Below are 22,613 nucleotides of genomic sequence, written 5' to 3'. Positions count from 1 at the left end.
CCTCCAGAACGTGTTGAAAATAAGGGAACAAAATTATTTCATTATACAGACTTATTTTGTTTTAGTTTTGTTTTGAATTACATAGTCGTTCCTTCTCCTATAGCCTAATGTCTTTTTATTCTTTTTTCTTTTAATACTCAAAAAAGTCTTCACCGTATACATAACACCTATGGCATTTAGGTAGAAATAAGCAAGTAAACCAATTACCTTAACTTTAGACCCAGTACTTCTTTTTGTTTGACTTTCTTTTATAGCTAATATCAACTGTCCACACAACTCTCAAATGTAAATTACTTACAGACTAGTAAAGAAGAGGAACCTAATTCTTTCAGAATGATCTATGGGCTGTTTTCCCTCCCCCAATCCTACACAAACAATAGTGGAATACTGAATTTAAAGTTGTGCCATTTGAGTCTGGAAACATCGGTTCTTCAGCAAAGGTGCTTTGATGCTGGATCTGAAATAATGAGATCAGGAATTAGGAATGATTCTGATGACAAAGATATTTACCTCTTTGAGACAGCCCATAAAGTTGTTACTGACTGGTGACCCTGGAAGGTCGGCTGTGCTGGGACTGCCTCCAACATAGAAAAAGTCATCAGACCCCAGCATGGTATAATCTTCTTGCGTGTAGCCCGTTGTGGTAAGAATCCCATCCACTGATATTGTCACCTAGATAACAAAGCACAGGGAAAGGACACGCTATACTCAGACCTAGATACTGTAATCCTGGGATATGCCTGTTTTGTGTTTTGGTTTGGTTTTTTTTTTGTTTGTTTTGCTTTTTTCTTTTTTCTGTTTGTTTGGTTTTTGTTTTTAGACCTATGATGGAACCCATTTTCATGTCTGTTTGAGGTTTATTCTTAGATTCTATTCAACTAGCCCTAAGAGATCTAAACTAGTTAGAGAGTTAACTGATTATTGAACTAGTGTCAGCATCATCCCTATTGCAACTCAAAAGTTATTGAGCAGACACAAAAATGGTGTTAGTAAAATGCTTCCTAGGTTAGTTTTGCTGGTGTACATATTAGTAAAGTTTAGTTGTCTGTTATTAACTAATCACAACGTGCACCTTGTTAACATAAAAGGCGCAAGCTAGTTCCAGCAACATCACTATTTGCACTATTGAGCAGCAATTGTTCAGCATGCAAGTGCCTAAGTCCATGCCAAAGGGAGAGAAAAGGCAAAACAACCAGTAGAAGCGGCACACGCTGATGTGCACATGCAGGAGGTACAGTACAGTTCAGAAAAGGAAAGAAAGAAAACAGGGAGAACCAAAGGAAAAAAAAAATAAAAATAAAAACAACTGCTTTGTGATGACGTAAAGATGAGTGGGTGTGGCATCTCCAGCATTCCCAAATCAAGTTTCCATGCCATGCATCATGAATGGTTAGAGACTGGCTGAGCCTGCGGTCACTCGGGCCAGCCACCATTTTGTCTTATCCCGTGTTAACCACAGCTGGATGCAAAACGTTCGAAACGTTAACGATGCCCCTACAGGTGAGTTGGAAAACAGAAGTTGACAGGAACAGGTAAAAATAAGAAGGTCAACAACAGATGAAAAGAAGGAGGTCAAAGTAAGCAGAAGAGTACCAACCGCAGTTCCTCTTTTGTTAATGATGTCTACAGTTAAAAGAAAGAAAGAAAACACACGGCAAACCCAAAATAAGAAACAATTAGAATGATATCTACCGAACAATGTAGTTTGTTTACCATAGCGTGTCCAATGCCTGAGTGCTTTGTGGAGAAGGGGGGAGAAAGGAAATTAAAAACTGTGAACAGAATAACGATCGTTACTTAAAAAATATGATGGTCTCTACCATGTTAGTACATTTTTTGATTCAGGTAACGGTTAGTAGAATGAAACATTCCATGAATGACATGTTAGTTATTAAGCATGTTAGTAACATAGAAAAAGGGCAAAAAAATTTTACAAGAAAAAAGCAGACTAACAAGTAGGCCTCCCACAGAGGTAATATTTTTCCTGCTATTATTGTTCATAATTCGCTACTAGACAGAAACAGACACATGGCAATGTTCCCTTAGTCTTCCTGAGTACATCTGAGAGACATTGGAAAAGTCTAAAAGGGATTCAAAGGCCTAAAGCTTTTCAGCTGACCACTGCAGCCCTATGCCCATACTTGGCCCCTCCTCCACCCTGGCCCACCCCAGCCCCAGGAAATTAGTAGGAATCAATTGGCATTGCCCTACTACTCAATTTTACAGCATACAAGGACTCCTCCTCAACTTCAAAACTTCCTTCGGTCATATTGATGGACTTTAGGGTCACAGTTTACTGCAATGAAACAAAGCAAAGATCCTGACACATAGAATGAGTAGAATGGATTTGTGTTTAATCTGTCCTCCTACACATGCACCCGGGCTGTATAACTACAGTTTCCTTTGAGCTACCAATTCGCAGTTTGGTTTGTAACCTGAGCAAAGGCAAATCTAGAAAGTGGACTCCTCAAGCCCCCACCCTTCCTTCTGTGATTCTCTCAAATGAGCCTCCGGTTTCTTTGTGCATATCTGAGAGAAAAAATTAAAAAAAGGAAAACCAAAGAGACAGACTTATAGGAAACCCGTGGTCTACAGTTGTACTGATGGTGGCCGACCCTCTCCAAAGGCACGTGGAAGCATGCAGGTCCCCCTCCCATGTCAGTGAGGGATCTGGAAGGTCTGGGGTTCTCAAGAATCTTTCAGTTTTACTTGTTTGCCTTAGCTAGACTAAATCTACATTCCTAAAGCTCCTTTTTGTTTCTCTAGCTCAGATAGTTTAAACCTTTCAGAAGCAGGAAAGAAAAGGTTAGACAGTTAACAGCTCTGAAAGAGAGGGCTGTTTTGGTAAAGGAAAACCAGAGACAATCCGGTCATTCTGCAACTGTTCAGAGAAACAACAAATATGTTAAGAATATTAGTTTAAGATCAGCATGTAAGGCAAAAAAATTAGTCACTGTCAACACTTAACAAAATGATACATTGTAATATAAAGTTTCACATAATACCCAAACTTACAATGTTCAATATAAAAGGACAGTCTATTCATTTTCATCCATATATATATACTGTAATCATGTTTTCATTAAAAACATACAGTATATGTGGACCCATAGATTTAGTAAATAGCTGATATTTTCCTAGTATTTAGCATCTCAAAAATTTTTTTAAAAACACAATCAAATAGAAATGGGCACCTAGAAGCTTAACTGGCCTTTCCAGAGTCATTTGGGGTTTAACTTAAAGTATCTATGCTAAAAATAAAAATATCTTCAAAATCAGACCCTTCAGGAGATATGTAAGCCCCTAAAGTCATTTTTCCCCTCAGGGACTTTTCTGGTCCCCATTTTGGGGGTGGGGGGAGGAGGGAGTAGGGACTGATACAATCCCAAATCACAAACACTATTGTTTTGACTACAAAAAAGGAACTGTGATTTAATGACCCCAATGTGCATGCTTCCAAATGATCACCATGAAAACTATAATTTAAAATTAAACCAACAAAAAACCAGAAACACAACAAAATCACACACGTCACAGGAAGGGCAGGTTGCAGGGATATCCTTGCAGCCCTCTTGTAAATTTTCATATGGCCCTGTATCAAAATAGCCTTTGGGCCCCCAGAACTTTCTAGATATGCCCCTGCTCAAGTATGGCAGGAAGATTCATCTCAGAAGAAGAAAAAGTTAATTTGCAAGTGACTCTGAGGAGCCCTGTATCATGTTGTTAGAGTTTTCAAGTACCACACACACAGCTGTAGCGAGAAACAAAGCCAGTTACTCTCTTATCCACTGCGCTGTTACCTGACGCAGATTCCTGGTGACTTTCACATCATGCCAGGCATTATCATTAAACTTTCCATTCACAGGCTCCACTAGTGCTTCAAAGGCCCCTGATCCCAAATTAATGACCAGAGAGACAGCTCCATTTTTCAGGGCAAGATTGACATAATCAGCTGATTTCCCAGTGTGAAGCATCAGTCCATTCCTCTGAAGGGTTTTAAATGACAGAGTTATTTCATCACTGCTGCTTTGAATGGGGTTTTGAGACAAGTCGTAGCAGAAGTATTCAGATCCCTTGAACGTGGCAATATATTCTTCTTTTCCTAGAGGAAAACAGATGATACATACATAAGTAAACAAATACACTATGCAAATCAGCAGATCTTAACAGAAACAATAGCTAATCACTCCCCAAATTAACCCTGCTTAATTAGATTCCATGACATGAACCCTGTCTCAGTCAAATAGTACTGTAGGTGGCAGTATATATTTAATAAATCTCCTCAACTATTGGGCCATCAGCTGCAGTAGCTAAAGCTGACATTCTTGAAAATTCAATTAATTTTTCAGTATCACTGCAAGAGCTCTGATCAGAGAAAGCAGCTCTGAGATGTCTCCAGGGCATGAATCAGGTACCATAAATGCATATTGGATGGTTCCACTCTGCTGACAACAATGGATTCCAAGATGTTTTCAACATTCTCTCCATCCAACTGAGGTATTATTTTAATTTTCAGTGAGACATTTATATTCAAAGATCTTTTTCAATGAAGAGACAAACAGTTTTATCATTGAGAGACCATAACAAATTATCTGGTAAGGAGAAAGGAAAGAAAAAAAAAAATAGAATCTGGTCTGGGAGTAAACAGATCTCCTACAAAGCATGTGCATTTTTTTTTCTCTCTGGATGGAGGGAGTAGCGATAGAAAGTCTAATGGAGTCAGCTGGATTATTGATCCATTCCCTGGTCTCATCAAGCAGATGGTAGGGCTGGCTGTTATGACATTGGTAAGAATTCTAGCACATCGTCATGGGGATAGCATATAAATGAAGTCTCAACATTTTCTACGTATCTTAGTCTTTACCAGATTTAGAAGTAACAAAGCAGATCTCACAAGATGCTAGACAGATCATATAGAAAGGTGGCTATTTGGAAAGAACACACTTCTCCCACTGATGAGGTGAGCTGAACCAAAGGAAGAATGTAAGCCATAAGTCCCCTTGACTTTCTAGGCAATAATGATGCTGTGCCAAGAAAAATGAGACAGCATGATTGGGAATCAGCTTCTGATAAACTATAAACATATAATTTAAAAAGGTACTGGAGAAACTTAATCTGTCCCACTGGCAACATACTATCACTATCATGCCCCGGAGAGGGTTGATACATCAGCAGGTGTTGCACTCTCCCCTGTAATAGGTTTTTAATCTCAGGAATTTTCATTTGATTGTCAAATAACTCATGTCCTGGAATCAGAGCTCAAATCACTTTCAACGCATCAAAGCCAGATGACCTGCCTTCCTGGATGTAGAAAATGCCGTCAGTGGCTACAGGTAGTCAAACCATAGCAATAACTATCATGGTGAGCACCTAGAGGTATTCACCAGGAATTGAGTCCTGGAATATTAGTCATTGACTACTAGTAAATTATTAGCCAAGACTATCACTCAGACCAAATAATTCTGAGTAAGAGTCATAGGAAGGACATCTCAATCTATAATAGTGAATCCCTCCCATTCAAACACTGAAAATATTGGCGAGCACCTCCCAAGGGTTAAGCCCAGTACCAGTCATTAGGGATAATGAAGTGAACACAATGGACTTAATTCCTGTCTCAGAAAGTTATAGTCCAGGTGTCTGCTCCCCTGGTCAGTCCAACATGGCAAGTGGTTCAATATTGGGCACAAGCACAACTAGATATTACTATTATACTGAGAAAAATGTGGGTCAAAACACGAGTTTGGATTCCAGTTTGGCCACTAGCTGTCACTAGAACAATTATTTGTTTTTCGAATTTCGCTTTCTGAAAATGGTTAGAGATAGCAATCTTTCAGAATGAATGTGAAGATACAATGAGATAATGTCTGTGCAGACATCTGGTAAAGTTGATACGTTGGTGATAAATAGTAGGTATCTTCCTGCTTGCCTAATTAATGTGATAAATGTGATAAATGATCTAAAACAAGCAACATAAGTCATATGTTATTATGAAATCTAGAATATTCTCTTTAAGATAAGAAACAGGACAAGGATTCCCACTATCAACATTTATATTCAGTGCTACACTTGACGTTGTAGCTAATGCAGGAAGACAAGAAAACTATATGAACATTATAAAGATTATAAATAAAGAAAATCACATCATATAAGCAAATACAATGCACAAATTGAAAGACTAAAATAATCTACAAATTTATTTGGCTTAATAAGATACTTTGGAAAGAATTTAGGGTTTTGTATACTAGAGACAATCAATGTTCCAACATATGTAAATAGATTTATAGATTTAATAAAATCCTAATAAAAATCTCAATTGATTAAAAATATAAATGTAAAAAGCTGTTTCTGCACAATCTATGAGAAAAAAAAAAAAAAGAGTCCCAAATAGCCATGATATGCCAGATAAAGAAGATGAAGGAAGTTGCCTGTGTAAAGATGGACATTTATTACAAAATTATAGTACTTAAGAAAATGTATTAGGATAGGTAAAATGAGAATAATGATAATCAAACTTAAAATATTGTTAAGCATATATGAAAACAATTTTTACTGTCAAGCATTTCAGATAAGTGTGCAAAAGATAGATTAGTCAATAAAGGTTACTGAGACAATCAGTTATTCATAAGAAAAAAGTGAAATTGGATCTTTACATCATTTTGTTCACGAAAATCAATTCTACATGGATGCCTGATTTAATTTAGAGAGTCAATCTGTGAAAACTTGTCAGACAATAAATTTTGATATGAAAGAATGGAAGGATTTCTAAAATTAGAATAAAGCACTAATAAATATTGATACATTCATCTACATTAAAATTAAGAATATTGGGTCATCAATAACACCATAGAATAAGAAGTTAAATAACAATTTGGGAGAAAATATTTTCATTTCATATTAATCAACAAAGGATTATAATCCAGAATATGCCAAGCATCTCAGCAAATAAATACAAAAATAAAGACAACCAATGGAGAAAAATAGACAAAAGAAATGTAATTTCATAGAAAAATAGATATTTATTACTTATTAATAAATGAAGAGATGTTCATACCTATTAGTATTGAGGAAATGGCCAAAATCAAACTATATTCAGATGCCATTTAATAGCCATGAAATTGACATAAAACGAAAAGAAAATAATTCCACATTTGGCCAAGGCTACTGAAAGTCATTTTTATATACTGCTGAAGCTGATAAGATAAAAATTGACCAACTGTAATAAGTTTATTTTGACATTATGCAATCTCATGGCAATTTCACATGTTATAAAGAACTTGGGTCTCAGTCCTTAGAAAACAGTTAACCATGATCAATAAACTAAATATTTGCCAATTCTTTCAATTCATTTCTCATTGCTTATTATTCTGCTCTTTTGATGATAGGTAGTCAAGAGGATTCTGGTTCATATATATAAATGTGTGTGTGTGTGCATGCGCGTGCATACTAATAAGCATATATGAAAACAATTTATATGTATATTGTCTGGCATTGCAGATAAGTTAGCAAAACATACAGAGGTCAATAAAAGTTGCTGGGACAATTGGTTATCTATAAGAGAAAAGTGAAATTGGATCTTTACATCCTTTTGTTTCCCAAAATCAATTCTACATGATGAAGGATTTAATTTAGAGAGGCGATCTATGGAAACTTTTGTCAGACACACACACACATACACACACACACACACACACGAGAGAGATCCACTTATCTGAATATTATATTTGTGAAATTTTGCATTTCCACTGAATAAGTAGATCTCTGAGCCAGTGGGAGCCTTAAAGACACTACTATAGCCCAACCCATTAATTTATATTATTAAGAAAACGAGGCTCATGGAGTTTAAATGACCCTCAAATTCATAAAATGTGACAGTAATAGAAGTGGCACCAGGATTCAGTCTACTAATCCAGGTTCTGTCTAATATGCCATGCCACCTATGTGTCAGAAAGAAGTGACATATAGCATTGTGAAAGAAAGAAAAAAAGAGAAAAAAGAAAAACTTTGTGAAGATATGTCTTAGTAAGAAAATTCTAATTGTGTTTTAGTCTACTCAGTTTAAAAGGGCAGGGAAGCATGTAATATATTAAGAAAGATTCCACTTAAATAACTAAATTATAAAGTTTTGGAGGTTGAAGAGGTGTGGTCCAGTAAGAAGGCTGTAGAATTTTATCCAAGATATTTTGTATCATTTCAAATCTGTATAACTCAGAATAAAATCTGAACAAAGGTTCTGTTTGCCAGATAATGTGGTATGCCCAAAGGGAAAAATAATAAACAGTTTGCAATTCACTATGTCATAAGCTTTGAAGTTATATGGGTGTTGATGTCTTTTTAACACTATGATATTCCCATTACTTAAAAATGAAAATATATCATTTCTTTTGTATTGTTTAATTCCAAATTTAAGTAATTCAAATTTACATTAAAGGCAACCACATAGTTTTGGAAAAAATTCACTCTGTGGAATATGCAATTACCTTAAAATGCCATACATGGGACAAAAATCTAAGCAGGGAAAATATTTCTTCCTATGTTCTTTTTCATGGAAGACCATATATACTACATGAAAATACAAAAATCACTGTTTTTCACAATATATTTATAAGAATATTATGTTTCTTCTAATCATTTTCTACCTTACAATTTTTGTAGGTAAGCTTTGTGCTATTCTATATACAAATACTAAGCAGCAGAGTGTTTACCCATGTGTTTCTGCTGAACACTTACAGAGTAAGTCTATGTCCATTTTTATATACAAGTCCCAACTAAATTTGCATTTCTAATATATGCTAAAACAACGAAAATGAAAAACAAATTAGACCCATAGCCATGTGAATGTCAATAAATACTTATATCTAGGATGCATAAAGACCTCGTACAAATCAATAGTAACAACAACAACAAAAAAACCACAACACAAGTCAATGAGGAAAAAAGGATAAAATACTTGAATAGATGTTAAAGGATAAAAGGCTATCTTCAAAGAAATGCAAACTAAAACCATAATGAAATAACAGCACACTCCACAGAATGAATACAATGAAAAATACAAAAAAATCCAGTGTCAGTGAGGATGTGGGGCAGCTAGAAGTCTCATACATTATTGGTAGGAACTATTTTGTGAAACTGTTTGGCATTCTCTTTTAAAGTTGCACTCGTGCCTACCCTATGATCCACCAATTCCACTCATAAGCATACATCCAACAACAACAAAATACACATAGCATCAGAATAGCATAGTAGAATGTTTATAGAGGTACTCTGCAAAAATAATCTAAAACTTAACACTACTGAAATAACAACCAATAATAGAATGGATACATTTCAGTATAGTCACACAATATTAAATAACAATGTGAATATATGGGCTGCAACTGCAACAGAAATACAGACAAATCTCACAGTAATAATGTTTAGCTAAAAAAATGCCTGACACAAAAGAGAACATAGTTCTGATTCCATTTATATAAAAATTTTAAAAACAAGCATAACTAGCCTCTGTTGTAAATCAAGACAGTGGCTACCCTTGGTAGAGATGGAGAGGGGCTAACAGTGAGGAGAATTCTTGGGGTACAATTAATGTTATTCTTGATTTAAGTGTTGGGTGTGCTAAGTGTGCAAAAAATTAATTTACCCGTACATTTATGCCACATTTATCAGCATAAATACTATATTTCAATAGAATGTTTGAATAATCTGGATGATTAAGCACAAAATGAATTCATCTGATGAAGTATTTTCTTCCTGATTAATAGGATGATATGAGAAAACATTATTCCTATTAATACTACTATTAATAGTAAAAGCTAAAATAAAGCCAATAGTAATAATTTCAATTGTTACTTTTTACAAATTTTCAATAAATATTAATATCCTTTAATTACCATTTGCTCTTAAGAGTAATCCCGTAAGATTAAAAAAAGTAAATACATATGCTGCATGGTAGTAATTGTTTGAAGGTCTATATCTTAAATGTGTTGATTAATGGATTGATATCAAGATGAAAAGAGCCTCTATTTCTAACCATAGAAATGTCTTTATAAAATTGGGAAAAAGTAAAATTTAAAAACTTGAAGCATCTTTCTAATAGTCTACAATTGGTTTTTGTTGCCATACAGTTGGAGGAAAAGATTTAAGAGGCTGCCATGGGATTTCAGTCCTATTCCATATCCAACCCACTATAACTTAGAAGAAAATTCACAGTTCTTGCTTATCTAATTGTCTGAGGGTAAGTTCAACTTTAAGTTTTTTTGATAAAAAAACAAACCTCATCACAGAAAAAAAGTTAACCATAACTGAACCATTTCATTGGATGTTGTAGAAGGTGGTCAAACCTTAGATGGTAGATTGAACAAATGGATTGGTTTCAGTGCCAAGAATCACTGACACTACTTTATGGAAAAACAAAAAAAAGAAAGTTAAACAAAGATAGGTTAAATGACTTCCTAAGTTCACACAAAAATTGATTCTCGGGACAATGCTCCTTTGCATTACCTGTGCGTAGAATATAATCTCATTGATTTGACCCAATGCCTCTGTATCTTCTAAATTCACTGAACTGTTTCATCAAATAAATAATCTGCAGAGAAATTACCATACATCCTAAAGACAAGGAAGCCTGTGGGCAGAACGAAGTCCCACCATCCCCAATTACATGAAGAATGTCAGGCCATTTTTGTATGCCAAAAAACTAGCCAATATTATTATTCTTGATTATATTACTTTTCATATATACAATCCCAAATCACACAGGTTAGAAGGTTTTACCATAGTTATATGATTCTAAGATCATGTTCAACATAAACCAGAAACTAAAATCAATATATGAAAAAACAAATGAATGAAAAAAGATATTTTGGTGAGAGCCCTGCTTCATTTATTTTTCTATTCTAGAAGTCAAATATACAAAAATATTGTGCTCAAAACATCTTTGACCAAGCAGATGTACACATTAGAAGCTTGCATTATTAAAACAAATCAGCCTGGCTGTCTCTGCTATAAGAAAAAACAACTTTAGAAAAGCAGAACAGGAAAGTCTACTTATTGAAATTCGTATCAAATTAAATCCTCAGTCCCTAAGAAATGTAGTATTTTCTTATTTGCCACAAACTATGTAACTTAGAAATTAAAACAATAAATTGATTACTACAAGGAAAAATCGCATTACTTTCAAGGGAGAGTAGTTCACTCTTTCATTTGGTTTTCTACCTAATATATGTCATAAGACATTCTAAAATTACCAACTGTGATTCAACACATGTAAATTCTGAGTCTAACTTCTCTTGTTCTGCAGCGAATAATCAAGGTTTATAAAATATTCACTCTTAAAGATTTATCTCACTTAGGTAAACCTCGAGACCAATCCAGAAATAAATTGCCAAGCTTCCGTCAAATAATTCAAAAGAAGACCCAGGACTCTTGATGATATACTTGAAGTCATTAAATATGAAAGGTAAGTTAGACTTTGACATTATTTAGTCCAGTGCCATCATTTATTTGATGAACAGTGTGAGGGCCAAACAGACAAAACTGTGGTCACATAACTAACTGAGGAAAAGTCAGAATATAATCCTTGCCCTCTTGATACCAGTCTCAGGTTCTTCCTAATTTCTAGACATTGCCATAAAATGAGCTTCTAATTCATTACCAAAAACTAAATGCATCTTAAATTTGAGCATATTTCTGCAAAAGAAAACAGGACATGTTCCAAAACTCTAGAACGATAATTTTCCAGTCCTATTGTGCAATTGATTTGCATCTGTTAAAATAACCAAAGGCGCTGGGAACCAAACAGGCCATTCTGTGTCTGGCTGGACTGACTAGTTCTACATATAAAATGAGACACATGGCCGGGCGCGGTGGCTCAAGCCTGTAATCCCAGCACTTTGGGAGGCCGAGGCGGATCACGAGGTCAGGAGATCGAGACCATCCTGGCTAACACGGTGAAACCCCGTCTCTACTAAAAAATACAAAAAACTAGCCGGGCGAGGTGGCGGGCGCCTGTAGTCCCAGTGGCGTAAACCCGGGAGGCGGAGCTTGCAGTGAGCTGAGATCGCGACAGCCTGGGCGACAATGGGAGACTCTGTCTCAACAACAACAACAACAACAACAAAATGAGACACACAGGGAAAGGAATGAACAAATGATCCTGGCATTCACTCGGTGTGCAACATTTCAATTTCTGGGCCTAAGTCAGATTCAAATCCCCACAATCTAATCTATAAGAACTAGATGCTAGCATTTTTTTTTTTTTTTTTTTTTTTTTTTGAGACGGAGTCTTGCTCTGTCGCCCAGGCTGGAGTGCAGTGGCCGGATCTCAGCTCACTGCAAGCTCCGCCTCCCGGGTTTACGCCATTCTGCTGCCTCAGCCTCCCGAGTAGCTGGGACTACAGGCGCCCACCACCTCGCCCGGCTAGTTTTTTGTATTTTTTAGTAGAGACGGGGTTTCACTGTGTCAGCCAGGATGGTCTCGATCTCCTGGCCTCGTGATCCGCCCGTCTCGGCCTCCCAAAGTGCTGGGATTACAGGCTTGAGCCACCGCGCCCGGCGATGCTAGCATTTTTTAACCTGAAGAAAATCATTAACACAATGAAAATTAAAAGTAGCTTCATGAATATGGACTTTATAAAGATTCTCTGAAAGAAATCTGAAATTTTCTGGGTACCAATTAATGATTACTTAATAAATAAGTAAATTATAATAATACAATTATATTCAAGGAGATGTACAAGTATTTTGTATTTATAAACAGTCCTCATTTATGAAATGGATATGAGGTAAATAAATGTAACTATGAAATCATCTTATTAGCAACTTGGTCAAGGCAATATATTCTGAGAAATTGATCTATTTAACTAAACCCAAAGAATAGCCAATTGCTTCTTTCTCCCTAGAATCAGACTGGGGTGGTCTCTAATTCTAAAAATTTATAATTTAATTTATCCAAATATTGTGGTCATCTCGTAAACTGTTCTGAATTATAGAATGCAATTTTTTTAAATATATACAGATGATAGCATCTTGGAAGGCAACAGCAGAGGAAAGGAGAATTTTCACAGGGAGAGGAAAGAGTTGGTACAAGTGATACTTCTTTAACAAAATAATGATCTCGATACGTCCTACTTGAACTGTGGTTCGAAGAACAGTATCATCAGCATCACTTAGAGCTGATGAGAAATTTAGAATTTCAAGGCTCCCTCCACCCCAACTTACTGGTGCAAACTCTGTACTGTAACCTGATCCCCAAGGTGATTCTAGTGTACATGAAAGTGTGAGAGTCTTGTTGTTATGAACAGATTCTTACAGTACTGCAATTTAGAATATCTTTTAAGAATGATAAAGACAACTTGTGTCTCTTGTATCTGAAATAAGTATTAAAGGCAAAATATATATTGATATCATGGCACTGTTCTTAAGGAATAAACATCCAGATGAATTACTTTGCATCTTTTCATTGGAAATAAAAAGCCTGGCAGCGGGGGGGAAGAATCAGAGAGCTCTGATCAGTGTGTAGATGTATCAAATATCTATTTAATATGCACCCCAGCAGAGAGCCCAGGCTTTAAATCATTGGAAATAATCTCTGAATTTTTATTCTCAACATGTTTCACCTTACGCAATATTACAACAAAATTCTCTGTGGGTTTGTAAACTTAGTGCCACTCTTCTGGAGAAATGTAAAGGGTGTATAACTCCTGGTATAGTCTAACAAGTCATCATTATTAGTGAATATAATTAAGAAGGTTCATGCAACTGCATTTATGGTTCTCCCTAGAAATGTCTTTGTTCATACACTGCTGCAACTGAAAACTATCATGTATTCTGGATGTAAACTGATTCAATGAAAACAAATGGGCCTGGGCTGTCACATTCCCAATTACTGTAGTTAAGTGAACTTGGAACATTTTAAAGTTAGTAACACTTAGAAATGCAGGAAATATATACTGCTAACTCAAAGTCTCCTATGTTTTTAAAAAAGAATGGCAGTTTTTTAAAAGAAAGAAAAAATCTAAAATTATCTTGATATCTCCAGAACATTAAGTAGAGGAGAGAGTAATAAATATATAAGTGTAACGAGGAATCATGCTGGATGGGAAGAAATGTACTTTTGCAACTCCATCCATTCCTCTGCTTCATAGAAGGCTTGACCAAGGTTTTTTGGTTTGTTTTATTTTTTTTTTTTTTTCCAGATAGAATGCTAACTTGTTATTAAAATAATGCAAAGAATTAGGTCAGTATACACCAAAATCAGTATAGAATAGGAACACTTGAATTGTTGAATACTACTCTTCACACTAGGAGCACAAGAGAAGGAACACTGAAAACCTATGGCATATATTTGATTTCAACACAGAAAAAGCATTGAATCCAAAGGTAATACATGGCAAATCCCCTAACACTAAAATTATCATTGAGAAGGAGGTTAATATTCACTCAGGTATTGTTCGCTTTATGATTATATATTAGATGACCATTTGGAGGCACTATTCTAGATATTAGAAATACAACAGTAAATACGGTTTTCAGGGTCCCCACTCTCATCAAACCAGTGATGGAGAGATAACCATAAGTGAATCAAGTATAAGTGAGTTATATGTGAAACTGAGCAAGCAAAAGAGTGCAATGAGGGTGTGCGATAACTAGAGCAGGGAAGTTGATTTAGATGATTGGGAAAGCTTTATGAGACAATGACAATTAAATTGAGACCTTAATGCTGAGGAACCACTTGTGGGAAGATCTGGACAAAGAATAGAAAGAATAGAAAAAATACAGTGAGCATTGAGCACAGTGACACTGGGGCAATGTGGGAATACAATGAAATCAGAGCTGTGGGATGGGCCTACGTCATGTAAGTCCTTCTAAATTTTGGTCAAACTCTGATTTTATTCCATGCACAATGGGAAGCTACTAGAGTTTTATAGTTAGGGGAATGACATGGTTTGATTTACATCTCAAAAATATAACTCTGGCTGTTGTGTGGAAAATAAACTCTGGGTAGGCATGGAAGTAAAAGCAGTGAGTTCAACATTTATGAAGTTATAGAACATAGGAGTATGGGCTATGAAGTCATGTATATACCGGGGTTCAAATACCACTCACACTGTGAGCACATGGGTAAATAATCACCTTAAAGTCTTAGTTTTCTTGTCAGTAAATGAAGACAATAATACTAGGATATATTTTATAGGGTAGTTGTAAGGATTAAACAATATATGCATAATAAGTTTTTTAAAGACTATCAATCCATGGGATATATTTGTGGGATATAAACAATATTGATATATATATATATTATATTTCTTCATCTACTGCTTTTAAACATTAAGTTACTTATTTTCCCCATCTCTTAATATCTTGGGCAGAATCATTGAATTTGTGGTCACTTTTTGTTTTTAAAAGTTTGGGCTAATTTATAAGTTAATAATGTCATCATTTTGAGTTGAAGTGGAGGAGGAAGACATAGTATGTCTCTAGGTACCTTACCATCACCCCTGCTTCAATACCTGGCCCTTCCAGTTTATTGGGATGGAGCTGATGAGGGGAAGAGAAAAGAACAGTGGTTATTCATGTAGTCCTCTTTCTATGGGCTGTACTTGCTTCTCTGGTTCACCCTTACTGACCTTTGCTGCCTTCATGCAGTAAACTCACTAGTGCTCCATGTGACTTCCCAACAGCAGTCAACAACATGAGAAAGAGAAATTCATCTGTTTCATCTCCCAGCTCTAACCTTCACACAACACCCCATAGCATCTGGCTGCTATAATCCCCTGGTACAGCTAGTGGCCTTCTTGTGAGTAATACTGGCTAGGTGGCTCAAGCCAAAGCCTCAAAGGGATATCTTCTTTACCGATGCCTGTGGGCATTCTGGATGTACCAAATGTTGATAGTGCAGATTAAATTCTTCTTCTTTTTTTTTTTTTTTTTTTTTTTTGAGACGCAGTCTCGCTCTGTCGTCTAGGCTGGAGTGCAGTGGCATGATCTTGGCTCAATGCAACCTCCATCTCCCAGGTTCTCGCCATTCTCCTGCCTCAGCCTCCTGAGTAGCTGGGATTACAGGCACCCGCCACCATGCCCAGCTATTTTTCTTTTTTGTTTTTTTTTTTTGTATTTTCAGTAGAGATGGGGTTTCACCATGTTAGCCAGGATGGTCTCGATCTCCTGACCTTGTGATTTGCCTGCCTAGGCCTCCCAAAGTGCTGAGATTACAGGAGTGAGCCGCTGCGCCCGGCCAGGTTAAATTCTTCTTGTCCCCTCTTTCTAGCCTGCCAGTCCTCTTCTTCCCTCCTCAGAAAGGCATAGGGCAGGCCAGCAAGTTTGATGCATACAAAGTCATGCATTGCGAATGCAGAACACCAGCTTTCATTTTTTTTTTCCCAGCATACACAGGCTCTACATGTGATTCTATAATAATTCATTCCCGCAGTTATTTTGGGTAAAAAAAGCAAACCTCTTCACTAACAATATGTTTTACAGAGCCTATGCCTTAAAGACTCTGTGCTTATCTATCCCTCACTGCTTAGGTAGATAAGGGAGGTGGAAGTGGGGAGTTAGAAGTAGTTTAAGGGTCAGTCTTTCTGTCCTCTAGTAAATGCTGAGGAAGGTAACTGGCCAGTTTAGGGAGGTTCCATTTACAATGAAGGCTACTTAAATTCTTTTCTTTCAGAAGGTTCTAATCAACAATTCCATGAGAAAAATTTCCATTCAACATATGGTGGACAATTAATTAATGTTAGATGTTATGATCATTATTTTTAAAGTAACCACTACATTTAAAACCACTACCCAGCAGTTTAAAAAAATCAGCTTTTTACCAAATATCACGATGCCCAACACCCTAATTCTAGGAGCACTTGGTTAATTAAGGTTCATGACATAAGAACGAGATGGAAGTATGGTAAATTAAAAAAAAAAAAAAAAGAAAAAAGAAACAAAATACACACTTCTATTGATGGTTTATTCTTTTAAACAAGTTTGTACCTGAGTGACTTGCAAAATAATGTTATAAAATATTTGCTATTTATTATTTTATTTGCTCAGAGAAATGCATCAGGCTAAGAATTATGAGAGTGTAACACTGGTTTCTTCTTGGACACTTTTCAGCTCTGCCCTTGACCACCCTACTTAGCCTTACTGGGCCTCATTTTCCTTCCTGGCAAAGTGACACAGGCAGACTGTGATCTCCAGTGTTTCTTTCAATTCTAAAACTCTATGGTTCTATAACATTGTTGATTTATTGAGCCACTGTTTCACTGATTCATTCAATAAACATTTATTGAAGCCCAATTCTGTGCCAAACTCAATTGCTCTCCTGCTATCAAAATCAGGCAACATGCTAGAGTTAAAATGTCTTTAAAGATTTCTGATGGCTGCTGCTTTTAAAAAGAACTACCCATAGTAACTCCTACCTCTTTGTGCTTCTAGAGCTAGCTTTCCTATTATTCTGTGAAGACTTACAAACTCAGAAAGACAAAGGAATATGGAAAGTCCCTGTATTCACACCCTACTAGATGTAAATTTCCTATTCCTAATCACCTTTCTTCCACAACCCAGAAAACAACACCTTCAATGGATTTGCCAGAGTGTTACAGATTGTGTTTGATTATTTGTCCCCAAATTTAAAGTACTTCTTCATATAATTGCAAATATATGCGTAGAAAAATAAAATATTTTAAAAGAAAGCTAATATTATATACTATAAGTCTTAATTTGAAATTAGACATATTTAGCCTAAATATGTGCAAGTATGTTCAGTAAAAGTGCAGAAGGATCAATCAATACTGACTAGTGTTTTCCTATGGGCTCTATGGATATAGCCCTTAATTTGAAATTAGGAGTCCTAGGTTCAGTTCCTCACTTTATGGTTGGTGCTACATGTCCAAGAGCAGGAAATGTAGCTGAGTCTGACTTTCCTTCAATATAATGAACATAGATATTCTGTTATGCTGCATTTTCAGACTTTTTAAAAATTAAGATATTTAATATAAAGATAGGAAAGTATTCTTATTAATTATATACTGGGTCTTCCATAACTTACCTTACACCATCTATCATAGCTGCATTGAAAACAACATTAATCAACATTCTCTAGCTCAATATTTTTCATCTGAGATTCCCTATCTGATTTGAGTACTGTTTTCTCAATTATCTCAAGGGTATATAAAACCAGCATCATTCTAAATGCGTAGGAGATAGGTTATTTCATTAAATAAGATGGATTCCTTAGGGGTTTATTCCTGTCCCAAGTTCAATAGAGTTACAGATTAAGTGAAAACACACAGAATTTATGAGAAAGACTTGAGGTAAGTCACAGAATAGAAGGAATTGCTAAACCACCAATTCTTGGAGTGGAAGATACCCTGGGAAAACCCAACCTCTTGAATTCACAGTTCCTGGTCTCCTCTAGGCTTGCACCACTCATATAATTCAGCTCCAGTGAACTCGAAGTCATTCTTTTCAGGTTCTGAATTCCGCAAATCAGAAAACTTGGATGGCTCTACTTGTGTTAGAAGCCAATTGCCAGATCAGTCTTTGTGGTTGGAATAGGGAGGAGGGGACAAGATTATAAAGCAGGGACATGCCTGGGAATGGCTGTGAGGGAACAGCCTGATCATTCATTAACACCTGGCATGGTTCACAAGTTAGTATTTAGATCTAATATTTAAAAAAAAAATCTTTCTTAGGATGATGAAATTATTACCATCTCTTTTTTAGTTTTACCTTTGACATAAATTTAGATCTTAGGGTCCAAGGTAAATAATGAATTTCAGCTGAATTGTGATAAGCTTTATTTAAATTGTGCATCTTTATCAGAGATCTAAGCAAAACACAGAACTATAAACTTTATAGTTGGAAGAGGGAGATCCATAATATTTATGAGATTTTCTCCGGTGCACAGGTCAAGTTGGGAGGAAAAGCTGGGTCTCTAGATCAGTTGATGCAAAACAGAGATGATCATCAGAATCACCTGGCAAACTTTCTACAAGAGTATAATTCCAGGAACCCTATCCATTTCTGCTTTAACAATATTGGGGTGGATCTCTTGCTAACATATTGTTATTTTTTAGTTTCTAGTTAGTTCCAATGACCAGTTTATCTTACAATTCAGTGATTTGGAGTTTTTGCTTTTTATTTTTGTAAAAGTAATGGGCCTTCTGTTACCTTATTCTCCATGGAAAGAACTCATATCCCAACAAATAGCACAAAATATACAATAAAATAGACAATTTATAAGAGAAGCAATCAAAAAGCAGAGCACATTCTCACTAGTTTGGAAGCAATTTCATTGGTTAGAGAACATTCTGGCCAACCTGAATAATACCACCTCTTGAATATGTAGTTATAATTCACAATACATCCATTCACTTCTCAGAGTGAGTGTTCTCTGGTCTCATGGACAGGACACATTCCACATTCACAGGCTGTAATTGCTTTTTTTGTTGTTGTTTTCTTTTCTACTTGTGGGTAAATCAAATACCATATTAAAACCAATTATTTTTCCTTTTAAAGATCATTTTCCCTGACAGTATATGGCAAGAATATATTGATATATTTTATACCCCATGCTTGAAATAAGCTGCCTCCTCCTCCATTCCCCATACTATATGCCTTCCCTACCAACAATTCACAAAACTATACAAGTTAAAGAGGTCTTCCATTCAAGGGCTTTCAAAAATTTCTTCCCAGTTACCCAGGACACATATACAATACCTAAGCTTTCTACCCTCAATACACTCTTCTACTTTTGATAGGAATAGAAATTCTTCTAAATTTATTTCATAATCCACCAATGGTTCCCCATCCAAACTTTGGAAAACACAAATGTTATTCAACCTTTACATTTTATACATTAAAAAAATGAAGGTCCAGAGAATTTAATAGATTTGGCAAAGACCACTCAGCTTATGAATGCCTTGGACTAGAATTTGGCTTTATGACCCTAAATCCTGTGTTCTTTCTATCACACTTTTACACATTTATTATTTCTTTCTCTCTCTCTCTCTCTCTTTTTTTTTTTTTTTTTTTTTTTTTTTTTTTTTTTTTTTTTTTTGAGACAGATTCTTGCTCTGTCACCCAGGCTGGAGTGCAGTGGCACGATCTCAGCTCACTACAACCTCCCCCTCCCGGGTTCAATCGATTCTCCTGCCTCAGCCTCTCAAGTAGCTGTGATTACAGGCTCCCAAATTGCTGAGACTATAGGCCTTAGCCACCATGCCCAGACACGTTTCTGCATTTCTAATGCTATTTTGGATAGGTTTAAATGGACATCTTCACAGTTTCAGGATGGAAATATTCATTCTGTAAAATACATGACAGTCTATTTTTTCATCATGACATTCCATTCTAATTTGATCCCTATCCTAGATAACTATTTTTATAACTCCTAGAGAAAATATAAAAAATTACACCATCATAACGTTCATATCATCAAACAATATTACCATTATTTTTCTCAGTTACAATATCAAAGTGAAGTAATCATCCCAACTACCTCACCATATTTGTACTAATTATGCTAGCCTCTCAACACCAAATTTTGTTTTTTGCAGTTTCTTTATATATATATTATTATAATAAAAGTATTTGACTCAAATGTTCAAATATTCCTACTTAAAAACAGATAATGGATTTTATTTTGATAGTATTGCCCACAATAGAAATAGACTCTATATCATTTTGTAATAAATATTACATTAAATACACACCACAATCTTGACAAGAATTATTAGCAAATTCTAATAATTACCAGTCATATCAGGCTAAAGTGATGTGACAAAATGTCTAGCATTCATAAGGATTGTCAAATTAACATCAAAACAATATCAACCAAAGAGCATTAAAAAATAGTAATGCTTTGGCCCCAGACACCACCTCAATGTTCTCTTTTAATTGTCACTGTATGACTTGGGCACTGGGATTTTCAGAAGCTTCTCAAGTGATTCTAATATGTGGAAATGGTAAAAACCCAGAGTTTAGAGTAGGCATTCAATGTGTAATATCTATGGCTCTATAACTGTATAAACTTAGTGTAATAATATCACAAAACTTTATGGTTCTTTAAGCTAAAATTATACTTCAGATATCATCTATGTATCATATTACCTTAAATTTGCATATTGCTTGTGTAACTTATCAGGAAACCGGCATATTTTCTCTTATAAAGGAGAAACACTTAAACACATTTCCTCCTCCTCTTTCCCAATTAATATATGCTTAGATGTTACATTATCAGACTGACCTTTGTAAGCATCTGATTTTAACTCTCAAGTTTTCTTTGTAAGGGCCAATATTTATGTAAAACCACACAAATGAATACTCAATCCCACAAGAATAAATAATTAAGCTGATATTACCTACTGCCTTTGCAAAGAAAATATCATCTGAGAGTAATATAGGATTGTATCTTGCAACTGACTTAGACAATCACATTCACCCAAATACAGAGAAATCCCTAATTAGCTAAATTCAATTGTTTTCCATTTTTTCTAAATTTAAAATTGTAGCCAATCTCTAAAACTCATTGTACAAATATATATGCTTTAAGTATTTCTGGTGAAACCTTATGTAACCATTCAAAGAAGGCAACTGTCGATATTATATTCTAAAGAGAAGGTCACGGAAGAAAGTCCTGAGATAAAATAAGTAGATAAAGAAATAAAAACAAAGAATAAGAGCTAGTCCTGAAACAGTTTATGAGAAGAGTAGACACCCCATCCATCAGTAGATTTTCCTGGATAGGCTCATCTTTCTTTAACAAGTTGACACATCTGCAAACTGCAGGCGGAAATTTTAAGTGTCTAAGCTGTTTTTCCTTCTTCTATTAGAAAATGCACACAAAAATGATTTTTGCTTCCTTTACTGCTGTGCCTTAATAAACAATTGGCCCAAGGTTTTAACCAAGCCAAATGTTGACTAAAAGCCTCCTCACAAAAGCCTTTAATACATTTTTGCTTGTGTTTTCTTTACATGTATTTCAATTTGATGACAAATAATTTCTTTCCCATCTCCCTCATTTGCGGCTGCATGTTGGACTAATTAAAAAGCAGGCTCTTTGGAAGCTGGAACGAGAGAAAATGGAAGAGTGGGCAGGTGGGTCAAGATTGAATGTCCCTGGCTCTGCCAATACATAGGATTCTCTTCAGTGAAGCATTCTCCATCTAGCTGAGATTCAAGGAAGGCACAGAAGAAGCCCTTCAGCCTTTCCTACCTCAGGTCAGAGTTCTTTTTATATTTGTCATACAACCCAGAGACATCAGAATTCTGTACAAAATGGAAAGTTTTATTCTTCCCAGCAATTCCACTGCATTCTGTGACCTCTTGGTGCTGTGGGCAGCCTTAGCAGATTTGAGGCATTTCTTAGGGCAAAGCGGTTTTGAGATTTTCTTGGCGACTGGGAAGAATATAATTTAACTTCTCTTGGAATAAGATCATATTCAGCAGAAAAGATCTGCTGTGCTCAAGGTCATAAATCTTGGCTCTGTGAATATTCAGTTATTCAGCAAAATAGCCACTCGAAGTCTTCAAAACACCTTTGGACACTGCTGCAGGTGATGCCTGTAGAGAACTCCCTGACAGCCACTCAGTTCTTGCATCTGCATTTACCCTTCTTGATGCTG

The 22,613-nt window shown here is 35.7% G+C and overlaps 1 protein-coding gene across 20 annotated transcripts in view; it reads right to left on the bottom strand.

Annotated features, from left to right (window-relative positions):
* The window catches only part of NRXN1 (neurexin 1), a 1,126,307-nt gene that overhangs the window by 708,618 nt on the left and 395,076 nt on the right, over positions 1 to 22,613 (bottom strand). For 10 of the 20 annotated variants that reach the window (XM_077958693.1, XM_028832104.2, XM_077958703.1 and 7 more), the window contains 3 exons: positions 3,801 to 4,102; positions 1,714 to 1,737; positions 511 to 672 (listed from right to left, as the gene is read on the bottom strand). In XM_077958693.1, the coding sequence (XP_077814819.1) occupies positions 511 to 672; positions 1,714 to 1,737; positions 3,801 to 4,102 (488 nt within the window). The remainder of the gene's footprint in view (positions 1 to 510; positions 673 to 1,713; positions 1,738 to 3,800; positions 4,103 to 22,613) is intronic. The other 10 variants (XM_015112339.3, XM_077958696.1, XM_028832108.2 and 7 more) reach the window with 1 other exon arrangement.

The sequence above is a fragment of the Macaca mulatta genome, chromosome 13 (genome assembly GCF_049350105.2).
Source record: "Macaca mulatta isolate MMU2019108-1 chromosome 13, T2T-MMU8v2.0, whole genome shotgun sequence".
Lineage (NCBI taxonomy): Eukaryota > Metazoa > Chordata > Mammalia > Primates > Cercopithecidae > Macaca > Macaca mulatta.
The sequence above is the reverse complement of the archived record's forward strand: the minus strand, read 5'-3'. Positions and strand labels throughout refer to the sequence as shown.